The sequence below is a fragment of the Lissotriton vulgaris genome, chromosome 7, assembly GCF_964263255.1.
Source record: "Lissotriton vulgaris chromosome 7, aLisVul1.2, whole genome shotgun sequence".
Lineage (NCBI taxonomy): Eukaryota > Metazoa > Chordata > Amphibia > Caudata > Salamandridae > Lissotriton > Lissotriton vulgaris.
Genome location: NC_141695.1, coordinates 540,609,156 through 540,621,539, shown reverse-complemented (window position 1 = coordinate 540,621,539; position 12,384 = coordinate 540,609,156). Strand labels below are relative to the sequence as shown.

The following is a 12,384-nucleotide window of genomic DNA, read 5'->3' as shown; positions in this document are numbered from 1 at the left end:
GTGCACATTGCGTTGACTTGAGCCGTCATGTAGAACTTGCCATCTAAGCTGATCCCTGGATTTCTTGTGAGGTCTATGTGTGTGGGTGTTGGTCCTAGCTCCAATAGCCACTAGGTGGAGTTCCATAGGGAGGTCTTGTTGCTGAAGACCAGTACTTACATCTTGTCGGAGTTGAACTGCAGGTAGTTGTTTTATATCCAATTTCCTACTATGGTCATGCAGTTAGTGAAGGTGTTCTGGTGGTGGTTGCTTAGTCCTTCAGGGAGAAGATGAGTTGGGTGTCATCAGCGTAGGAGATGACAGTGATGTCTTGTCATAAGATGATGTTGGCGAGCAGTGTTATGTATATGTTGAAAAGCTTGGGGCTGGGGACGATCTCTATGGGATTCTACATATCAATTGGGTTTTCCCAAGAGAAATGAACTGATCCTTTCTAAAGTGGATTCCTGTATGCCAATCTCGTGTAATCTTTTGATGGGTGTGTTATGGGAGACAGCGTCGAAGGCCCCAGAGAGATCTAGCAAGATTATGGCCGCTGTTTCTCCTCAATCCAGGATGATTTGAATGTCATTGGTGGCTGTGATGAGTGCTTTTTCGGTGCTGTGGTTCTTTCTGAATCCTGACTGAGTGTTTTCTAGAAGATGGTGAATTTTGAGGTGGGTTGTAAGTTCTTCTTAATGGCCTTCTCAATCACTTTGGTTAGATAGGGAAGCAGAGAGATCGGTCGGAAGTTGCTCAGTTGATTTGGGTAGGCTGTTGGTTTCTTGAGGAGGGCGCTGAATTCTTCTAGTGTCCATTCATCCGGGAATGTCTATAAAATTTACTAATATCACTGTATATTATGGACTAATGCACAATGTCACCTATCACTAAATTGAACTTCAGCTAGGCTCAATTATTTTCCTTTGTTCTTGTTTGTTGGAATTACATGGTGTTTTTCAGAAATACCTGTAGCAAGGTAACCAACTACAATTTGTGATGCCTAGCAATGCTTCTATCTTATCCCATGCTCTTACCACCTGTATTTTTATATGTGATTGTATTATTTGCGTGCAACATTATTTATAAGCGGTATTCTTTTTATAGAACACCAAAACAATATCTTACTGGATAGGAAATTTGTTCACAGACCCTGGGATCCCACAAAACTCTAATGCATTAGGTAATTAAAGGAGATGGTAAGCCATAGAGGTGAGGGTGACATAAGACATACATGCTAGGAATCTGTCTTGTTTGTGACAAACTTTTCCATTGAGAATTGGAGGATTGATTTCTATTTCAGCAGGATTAGATTATATGGTGGGCTCAGTGGATTAATGTGTCCCCTGCAGGGGTCTGTGTTTGACCTCAGCGTCACAGATTTGAATCCCGGTGGATCCACTCCTCCTTTTGAGGTCAATAAAATAAGTGACATAGCAGTGGGTAATCAACATCCGTCATTCCATGCTAAGATACCATTCAGAGGGAACATGCAATTAGGTTTATGTTATTCTGTTGGGGGGGGGGATACCAGAAAGAACACTAATACTACTTAATTTTAGTAGTGTAGTTGTGTTTAAAGAGTCATGTTCCCAGTTCATAAAATGATTTATGAAAATGCAGAGTCACATTGTTTGTAGCGCATTAAAGCCCTCGTCTTCTTGTTCAACTGCTGAGCCCATATTAACCACTTCTTTCACCCCCACAGAGCGACAGTTAGAGTCCCAGAAGCCAGCCTCCTGGCCACAAATCCAAAGCTTCCGTAGGAGCTCTGCCTACATCGACCTACAGCCGGAGTTCTACAAGAAGCCTCCTTTTGCCAAAAAGCCAAACTCTGCCCACCCTGGCAGCTCAGCATGCAACAGCCGGATGAGTGTCTCTCATTTGAAATTGAAGGTAGACTCTGGTAAGTTGATTCAGTGGTTTTGAACTGGTATCTAACACAGGCAGAGTGCTAGTTTCACAAAAGGTTTTATTTTCAAATGTGGAAATTGCAAATGTGCGCGAATATTGAAAAAAATCAATATTTTGTGCACTTTTGAGTTCATGAGGTAGTTTTTGTGCCTTTTTTCAACAATAACCTTGAATGATCACCCAGACACACACACTTGAAGGCGATATGCAAAAAACTGTGCCTAAAAAATAGAAGTCCAGATTCACTCTATCAGAGATTGGATTACAGAAATCATGAATTTATCAGTAATTGAGAACATGAATTTCAAAATGATAGGCAAAGGAAACTTATTTATTTATTTATATTTTCCTGTAGTGTCACTGTACCAAAACAGAATTAGAGTGCCTTACACAGAACATTCAAGGCAATCCAAAGACAGCGAAGTAAGAAGCTGGAGAGAGGGGGATCGGAGATGGGGAACCACTTTATCGGACAGAGGGTTAATCAGAGTTCGGTGGGGATGAGAAGAGTTAGAATCGACGTCAAGGAAAGACAGTAGCGAGCAGGTGCCCCAGGCATAGTGTTCTTTAAAGAGGAAACTAGGTGAGAAGGAAGTAACACAACATTTATGTTTCTTTATGTATACATGTGTAACCATCATCCCTAGTGTAACCTGAAAAGGTGGGTCGTCAGTCATTCTCTGAAAGCTAGGAAGTCAGGTAATGTGCTTGCGTCTTTCGAAACCTTGGTGTTTCCGGGTGATATGAAATGATTTTTTACATTTCGGCATCTGACATGAGAATGTTAATGTTACATGGATAAAATGTATCTAATGTGCTTGAAAAGAGTACAACACGTATAGTAAAAGGGACAGACCTAAGATTGTTAAACTGACATTAATTAGGAGAGTTTTGATCTGTAAGGTGGACGGCATGCAAGATATGCCAGGAGCAGAGGTTCCTCGAACTGCAATATGAGGATGTCCCAGAGATGGCTTTAGTGCTCTTACTTGGTCAAAGGACTATAACTAACCTGACAACTGAGGTACATGGCAGGGTCTGGCTTCTGCCAATGAGGCTTCTTCTAACCACATCAGGTTAACAGGCCCAAATTGGCTTACCTTTGATTTGCATGTGGCATGGTTGAGCTTCCATCCGCCTCAAGCAGGATGAGCACGAAGCGTTTATAGTGAGAGGCATGAATGATGCCTAAAACAAAGTGTCCTTAGTGGTACTGAGTGGTATATGTAACAAATTGGGTCTCTAGTTGGCAGAGGTATGCACCCTGTCCAAGTAGGGATCACAATCCTAGTCAGAGTAAGTCACAACACAATCTAAATTATCCTGTGTTCACCCACTGGTAGTTTGGCACAGAGCAGTCAGGCTTAATTTAGAAGGCAATGTATAAAGTATTTGTGCAATAACTCATACAGTAAGACAGTAAAAACACCACACAAAAAATCCTCAACAGGGTAGAACAATAGATTATGATTTTATAAATAAAATAAGACCAAAACGGCAAGTATGCAATAAGTAGATCCTGAAATATGCAAGTTTAAAGATTTAGTTGAAAATATTGCATAAAAGTGCAAAGCGCCAACTGTGGTGATCTGGTCGCGCTTGACCGGGATAAAGTCACAAATTCAGTTTGACTGCGATGGAGCCAGATTAGCTCTAGGGACCCATTTGGGCCTTCTGAACACAATGCCTTGAATCCTGGACGTTGATTTGCGTGGCTTTGCGTCGTCCAGTATTGGTTACGGGGAGCTGTGTGGCGCAGCTTTGTAGAGTTTGGTGTCGGTTCGCGTCAATCCAAGAGAGCTGTGCAGCAAGGCTTTGCGGGGCTTTGTTCTGCCCAGCGTTGATTCCGGTGACGCTGGCAGCTGTGCGGCGAGGCTTTGCTGGGCTTGTGTTGCTTCATGCTGGCTCCGATGAGGACCACAGAAGGTATAGCACCTTATGCCCACTTCCAACCGTCCAGGTACGTGGCAGGACAGACTCACAGCTTTCAAAGTCCAGGTTCAGATGCAGGTGTTCCACTATTTGATATCTCTGAGTCTTGGGCACTGGAGGCCCAAGTGATACAGGTCCAGTCCTTCTCACCCAGGCAGGGGAACAGCAGGAAGCAGGGCAGCTCATCAAGGCAAGAACACAGCTAGGCAGAGTTTCAGCAGAGTGGCAGTTCTTTCAGCATCACAGCAGTTCTTCTCCGTGACAGTGTAGTCACAGGTCCAGGAGTGTACTGTCTTGTTAGGGTCAGAGACCCAGTGCTTATATCCAGATGTGCCGCTGAAGTGGGGGAGACCTGAGGGAGTGCCTTGAAGTGCACCAGTATCCATTTCAACCCAATCCTGTCTGGCAGGCTCTATATGCAGGGTAATCAATCCTTTGTGTGGGGTCAGGCCACTACCCTTTGAAGTCTAAGTGTGAGCCTCATCCTCCCTTAGTGCCCAGGAAGGGCCATCAGAATGCAGATGTATGTAGATGGGTACACAGCTGTACCCAGTCTTCCTGTGTTTGTTGCTGTCTGGAGGGAATGCTTAAAATGTGTCACCCAGCCCAGACATGTATTTGAGATAGGTTGCAAGGCACTCAGAGCAGTAAGAGTGGAAAAATTTCCACTTTCTAAAATAGTAATGTTAAAACTGACATCACCAGTACAGAGGATTTATCATTACCATTCCAAAGATATGAAATATGATGCAGCTACTCCTTTTTAATCAGGAATTAGAGTTTAAAGGTATTTCAAGAGAGTGACAATGTTAGCCATTTTGAGGAGTTGGCCTCACAGTAGTGAAAAACGAATTTAGCTGTTTGTCACTATCAGGACATGAAAAATATAAAAGTACATGTTCTACCTTATAGTTAGTTATACAGCACCCTGCCCAATGGGCTACTCAAGGCCTAACTTAGGGGTGACGTATGTGTAATGAAAGGGGAATTTAGTACTTGGAAAGGGATTTTAAATGTCAAGTCGAGGTGGCAGTAAACTGCACACACATGCCCTGCAAAGGCAGTCCTGAGACAGGGGCAACTTGCTACTTAGGTGGGTGGCACAATTAGTTCTGCAGGCCCCTAAGAGCATTTAGTTTACAGGCACTTAAACATGTAGTTCACTTTACTAGAAATGTATAAGTAAATTAAATATGCCAATTGGGTATGAGCCAATGTTACCATGTTTAGGTGAGAGAGCGCAAGCACTTTAGCACTTTAGCACTTTAGCACTGGTCAGTAGTGGTAAAGTGTGCAGAGTTCTAAAGCCAGCAAAAACAACTACTGAAAAATGGAGGGAGGCAGGTAAAAAGGGTGTCAGGTCTAACATTATCCCTAATAGAGTATGAATAGTTCTCTGGGAAATTGAAACCAGCTACATGAGACTAGATTGGCTAACTGCAACTGGCTTGGGGTGTTCTTTCTGAGAATAGGACTGACTAGTATGAAAATGTAAAGCACAATAAAAGTAAAGTATAATGAGATGCAACTCACTGATAATCTGCACATCTGGCCTACATGCTAGGGTGGACATTCTCTTGTCTGCATCATGTGTGGGAATGTGACTTTGTGTTACTAGTGGTAATAGGAGCAACATAGCTGTTGGCTATGTGCAATACATGCACACAACAGTGAAATAAGTTGACCTACGCCTTATTGACCCACAGAGGAGACCAAGGCAGCAAAATAACTTTTTCCTTGATCCCCACTCTTTAACTTCCTCCAAGCCAGCTTTTACACAAAGCATCTATAAAGTTCAATAATGGCACATTCTGACAGAGTGATGTCAACTAAACAATAACACAGCATATGAACAGAAAGAACATAACATTATGGCATACATGTGCTCTGTTGGATGGTTGTGAATTATTCTGTCTAATGTGTTCTTTGGGGTAATGGGCTTGCTTTCTTTTAATTACAAATGTGCTCAATGATTGCACTTTTGCATTTTAAAATGACATTGGATCTTTGGTGTGATTTTATTTTTCCAAGTAAGTGATGTCCTCAAAGTTTTTATAAGTGAGGTTGAATAGCATTGTGATAAGTGAACAAAAGAATTGTGGTTGTGTTAGTACTCCTAATTTTTGGGGTTTCAGTCAGTGCTATAATGTTACTTCAACTGATTTATTTTCAGTGTTTTCTTTCAAACGTAAAATAGTAATGAGCTTGATGGAGAACCATACAATGGGCTCTATTCACAGAACTAACTTAAGACAAAATCCTAAACTTACTACTTTTGGTATTCACAGAATGCACTTACTACTTTTGGTATTCACAGAATGCACTTACTACTTGTGATATTAACAGAATGGATTTACGACTACTAACTTTACGTCCACACTCGGGCTGGAAATTCCGGCCTGGAGACGGAGCTTCCGGCCCAGAGGCAGAGATTCCGGCCCGGAGGCAGAGCTTCCGGGGCGGAGGCAGAGCTTCCGGCCCAGAGGTGGAGATTTCAGCCAAGGCTAAATCCCCACCTCCGAGCCGGAAGCTCTGCCTCCAAGCCGCAAGTTCCGCATCTGGGCTGTAAGCTCCGCCTCCAAGCCGGAAGCTTTGCTTCCGGGCCGGAATTTAGAGCCCAAGTGCAGACGTAAAGTTAGTAGTCGTAAATCCATTCTGTTAAAACCGAAAGCAGTAAGTGCATTCTGTGAATACCAAAAGTAGTAGGTTTAGGATTTTGTCTTAAGTTAATTCTGTGAATCGGGTCCAATATTCTCCTTTTATAATGCAACACATGCACACACACACTCGTTTTCTCTTTCTCCTTACTTGGACTCTCTTTTTTCTCTCTCCCTCAGTTTTTCATAACATAACTTGAAGCCCGATTTGTATGAAAAATTGCAAAGATGTCTGATTATATTCACAAATTTACTAATTGCTATGTTCTGCCTGGAAAATTCTAAATTTGCAAATTATAGTTTTCTGAATTGTTACTAATCTCATTTTTGTGTGCAATGTGTACAATAGCAAAATAGAGAACCAGAAAACAACAACCAAGTAACATTAGTGAAATATTCAAAGAAGGCATTGTATATGCAAGGATGTTAATGTGTTTTTTTCTCATGCAGATGGAGAATCTAGATGCTCTACGTCTGGTCCTAAGTCGGCTCTCTTACTCAGTGAAGAAGCAGCTTTGAAACGTATGCAACAGCGAGGTCCTCACAATCCAATGAGTTCTGACCGCATCCTCCTGACCATCGGCACGTTGCATCATTCTCGGGGACCCGACCAGGTGGGCTCTAACATGGAACACAATGCAGCTGTTCGTGATGCCTGGGGAATGCCACTTATCTTTCAGCACTACATGAGGGAGCTGCCAAAGGCCAAAAGTATGGGACAGGAGAAGATGGATCAGCTGGCAAAAATAAAACCTGCCTGTGCCACCCTGGGACTGCAGACTGAAAGTACCCCATTCGAAATCAAGACATTTAGCTTGAATTTGAAGCACTCTTTTCATGGTTCAGATGTGCCATCCTCTATTCCTGTGCCCACCCTTCTGCGTTCAAGATCCTGCTGTAGTTATCGAGAGCAGAGCCTGGTGACCATTCATCAGAAAAGACCAGCTTCAACTGGGGAGGGTGGTGTGAGGCCAGCAAGTGACCCCACTGACTTAGGGCCTTTTCAGCCTGTTCGCATGGTGATGGGGGCATCTAGGAAAGACTTGCCCGCAAAAAGGGAAAGACCACACACCCTTGTGCCAGCGAACCCTTTCCGTGAAAACTGTGGCTTCAAACTTTTGACCGTGAAACAACTCCAAGAGTATCAGGATGCGAGAGCCTCAGAATATCTAAAATCCCAATGTAAGGCTCTTGCCACTGATGAGAAAAAAAGCAAGAAGGCTTGGCTCATGAAAGTCAAAGGATTACCCCTTGAAGAATTGTTGAATGAGGGCAAGGTAGCAGCTCCTGAGCTTGGTGCAAATGTCTTCATTTGAATAAAGATTATTTGGCAGAAGGTGTCTTTAAAATAAGAGTTATTCTTTTACAGTTCCCACTTCCGAGCCAGAACAGCTAATCTACCTGAGCCTGTTAAGAGACCTTTGACTGTGATGCTTCAGGTAAATTTTTACAATACAACGAAAAAACGTGCCAATGCTGATTGCTGTTCAGGATCTATTTCTTCAAAATGTATAAACCATACACATTTGAAAGCTCATTAGTAGCTTTTTATTTTTAGTTTTATTATATATGTCATGAAAGATTTCATATAAATTTTCCTTTTTTTGAAACAGACAATAACAAAAAAAAAATTGCGGACAAAGGGACCAATAGAATATCACACAATCAAACAGTTATTCATACATGCAATCATATTTCGTATTCCACACCATAACACTCATAACCCACCTGCAAGGTACATAAACACACCATAGGTATCTTCTTTATTATACAGTTAATTAAAACCATAATATACAAACATAACACTACAGAATGAATTATAACATTTTAAATATAGAAGTCCTAATCGGTTTCTTAATGCTAAACATTATGCAGTGCAGTTAAAATAATGTTAACAAACTTCCCTGCTCTTGCTAGAGCCTGGGCTGAGTTGTTGCTAAAACACAAATCTGATGCTTCCCTGCAGTGTCTCAATGACTTTTCCCGGAAAACTGGAGCCAGTAGGCGGCTGCGATCTATGGCAAAGTGTGGACAGCAACATAGCAGGTGAAGCCAGGACTCATATATATAATTGCAGAGCCTGCATGTAGACTGCTCATTCCACCGAGCCCACAACGGATTAAAATAAAAAATTGGTAGAGCTAACAGCCTCATGTACAGTATTTTATTACGAGTCTGAGAGTAAAGAGAGTAGTTGAAATACGGTTGAGGTTTCCCCTTGATATAGGAATCATTCAGAGCTGTGAAGAGTGCGTTTTTGGAAAGCCCGGCAACGTCTGTCTGGAATGATACTAGAGTGATTTGGCTTTTTATTGTTTTTTTCCACATTGACAGGGTGATGGTTGGATTGCTGAGGGAGGTTATTTCGATCTTTAATGTGGAAATAGCGAGATGCAACTGTTTGTGCCAAGGAGAAAGTTCTTCCGTGAACACAGCTTGCAATTGTTCTTTCATAGATTGTGCTGGAGCTCGTAGAGTGTGAATGTAAAATGTAATTAAGTCTCCCAGACAGTGAAGGTCTGCGCTTGCCGGGCCCAGTTCAAGTCTCAGCCTCAACCTCCTTGCGTGCTGTGGGACAGAAAATATTTTCTTGTAGGCTTTTATTTGTAGACTTGCTAAAAAGGCATCCATTTTTCCAGGGAAGGCCAAATGGCCATAAGACACTGCTGGTAGTAATTTGGCCCGTTGCACCCTTAGAATTGGCTCGGCTGTGGGGCTGTGCAAATGACGGTTCAGGCGCCTCAGGCTGTGTATAATCCCCATGCCCTTAGGCCTTAGATGTCTACGGTGAGCTGCTTGATATGCTTTTTCGTTGAACCAAACTCCTAAATAGTTATAGCTGGTGCAGGTTGCTATATGTAGTCCCCCTGCTCGCCAGGAAAGATTTTTCTTTTTTTGTATTTCCCAAAGGTCATAACTTTGGTTTTTGATTCGTTCATCAGAAGATGGTTCTTTATGTTGTACATATTAAGGGCAATGAGCGATCTTTGTAATCCAATTTTTGTTTGGTCCATAATAATGATATCATCAGCATTTTGCATTATCTGTAGACATGTCCCACCCAATTTTGGGGCGACCAAGGCTGCGCCTGCCAGTTCTTTAGGTAAATCAGCGGTGTAAAGATTAAATAATAATGGAGCTAATACGCAGCCTTGTTTTAGAATGTTTTTAGTTGCAATTTTTGTGGATAGTGTTTTTGCACTTGTTTTGATCCTCACCCAAGTATTATGGTGCAAAGATATCATAGCTGAAAGAATTGGAGATGGTATCCCCCAAGAATTAAATTTGTACCATAGCGTCCCTCGGTTGACTATGTTGAATGCTGCACTGTAGTCCACAAAGCAGCAAAACAGAGGTAGCTGGTTGGCCAAGGAGGCTCTCCTCGACAAAAAGGACAACGCTGTTATGTTGTCCGTCGTGGAGCAGCCTGTTCTGAAGCCTGACTGGGTGCGGGGCAAGATGTTATTTTCTGCAACCCATTTTTCAAGTTCCGCCAGTAAAACACGGGCGTAGGCTTTAGCTTCAATGTCCAACAAAGCTATTAGTCTGTAATTAGCCGGGTTTGAGCAATTGCTCTTTTTATAAATTGGGTGTAGTATTGAGCCCTGCCAGGTAGATGGAATTGTGGCTGTAAGAAAAGCTTGTCCAAAGAGAGGTGTGAGGAGTTCTGCCCAGAACTGTCGAGATGATTGAAAAACTACTGCAGGTATTCCGTTTGGCCCTGGCGCCCCGTCGTTCTTCATACGGCTAGTGATCTTGATTACTACGGCTACAGAAATATCTGGACCCTGGGTGTTTTCATAGGATAGTGCATGAGGCAAGAAGGGAGTCAGCAGCTCCCCTGCCCCGTTGCTGTAGAGCTGATTGATATGATCCGCCCATACGTTCTCGGGTACCCCGTTCACTTTAGTCTGGCCGCTGTTGCTGAGTTGATTGATGTATCTCCAAAATGGGGCCGGATTTTTTTCGTTTAAGAGAGAGAACATTTTTAGCCAGGCTTCCTCTATTCGTTTAATCTGTTGGGTCCATGCACGCTTCTTGCAAGCAGCTCGAAATTGCCCTTTTGTGGCATGTTGAAATGGGTATACAACGGGCACCACGCATTTTTTACAACGCGGTACCGTTACCACGCTACTTTTACCACGCAGGTGGTTACAACGAAATGCGCTGGGGGGCGCTCCAGGATAGTAAATACTTTAATTTACTATCCAACTCCTTTCCCTAGAGTCCACGTGGACTGGAGTTGGAATAGTAAATTAAATAATTTACTATCCAGCGCCCCTCCACGCAAGTCGTTGTAACGACTTGAGTGGTAAAAGTAGCGTGGAAACGGTACGCGTTGTAAAAGTACGCGTGGTACCGTCATACATCCGTTGAAATGTTCTTGCCCCTTTTTTCCTTCCATTTGGGCTGTTTTGCCTCTTCCATTTGCTTTCCGGTATTTCCTGATTTGAGTGTCGATTAAAACCCTTTGGCGCCAGTTTTTCGTGAGCGTCAGATGGGCCCACCAGAGCCCGATGCAAATCTATCAAAGGAATGGACCAATTATCTAAGAGGGCTTGTGGGCTAATGGAAGTTTTTAATTGATCATTTTTCGTTACCCATTCAGACAGTTTTGTGTCTAGGTTAATGGACCATTTTATCCTGCGTGGGATTTTATCAATTTCCTCGCCCATAGATTCACCCACGGTTGTGAATCTGCGGGATGCAACAATGGAAAGACTAAAGGATGCTCTTAGGGGCCTGTGGTCGCTCTCTGTTCGGGGATCGATGTTAAAATCATTTATGTGAGAACTAGCGTGCTTCCGATGAACAAATACTCAATGGTAGAGATGTTCCTATACGTTAGGAGCGGTGCCCATGTGATCATTTGCTTTCCTTAGATTGTGGGCGAATGATATAGAACTGGCATTGAATAAAGCTTGTAGAAGCGCGACCTCTTTGACGTGGCTGTTTTCATTTCCTAATTTGTCAAGAGATCTTTTGTTAAAGTCCCCAACTATAAGTGGATTTTAATCGGGATATTTGATGAGGAAATCTCCAATTATGGCGACCAGATCGTCCAGTGCTTGGTTTCTCAGGTGCCAGGCTGGATTAACGTAGCAGTTAAATAGTAGCAAGCGGAGCGGGTTGTAATGATTTTTTATTCCGTTGATACGTACTACTTGGATTCCAGGTAAATCGGATGCTATCATAGTTGCTTCCAGCCTACACGAGTGCTCAAAAATATTGCGTCTTTTTGCTGGAACGTGGATTTCATAGTATCCGGAAAGGGTAGTAGTAGTTGTTGTCCATGTTTCCTGTAGACAAATTAAGTCGCTGTGTTTTGATTGTTCAGGGTGTAATCCGTTTTACCTTTGGGGAAGTCAAAGATACCGTCAAGCTGATTGGCGTTTTTCGACCTGGTGTCCAGATTAATAATTAATGGCCTGATTGCTAGTAATAACTCTTCTCTGATTAGTAGAGCAAATAATCATCAGATGTTCGAGATGAAGAAGGGTGTTGGCCGGGTTGTTTACAGAACGCAGGTCTTCCCTGCATTTTAAGATAGAATAAGTACTTTGGGAATTATTAGCTAGAACCTGAGGGTATCTGTCTTGAGTTGGGGGCCTGATCTCAATGCCCCAATCTGCCAGTTGATTAGCTTCACATAACATATCTGTCAGGAGTATCTGTTGATATAGCCCAACCACTGTAGAATAGTGGTGGGAGTCACCTGACAGGCTTTGGAATTTCACCCAGGCGATATCTGCAGAGCCTATGTGGTCCAATGATGGGATGTGATTAAGCAGGCGCAGAATGTTGCCTCTGTTCAAAACATCATAGTTGCCTTTAGCGTGGTATCTTGGTGTAAATACAGCCTCCACCTCTCTTGATTTTGGTCGGCTGCTACTCTTTAAGA

The 12,384-nt window shown here is 42.7% G+C and overlaps 1 protein-coding gene across 1 annotated transcript in view; it reads left to right on the top strand.

Annotated features, from left to right (window-relative positions):
- The window catches only part of LOC147701999 (F-box and WD repeat domain containing protein 10B-like), a 290,223-nt gene extending 282,401 nt beyond the window's left edge, over positions 1 to 7,822 (top strand). Inside the window, exons 13-14 of the mRNA XM_086930615.1 lie at positions 1,688 to 1,885; positions 6,933 to 7,822. Of these exons, the coding sequence (XP_086786741.1) occupies positions 1,688 to 1,885; positions 6,933 to 7,798 (1,064 nt within the window). The 3' untranslated portion in view covers positions 7,799 to 7,822. The remainder of the gene's footprint in view (positions 1 to 1,687; positions 1,886 to 6,932) is intronic.
- Positions 7,823 to 12,384: the final 4,562 nt, after the last annotated feature.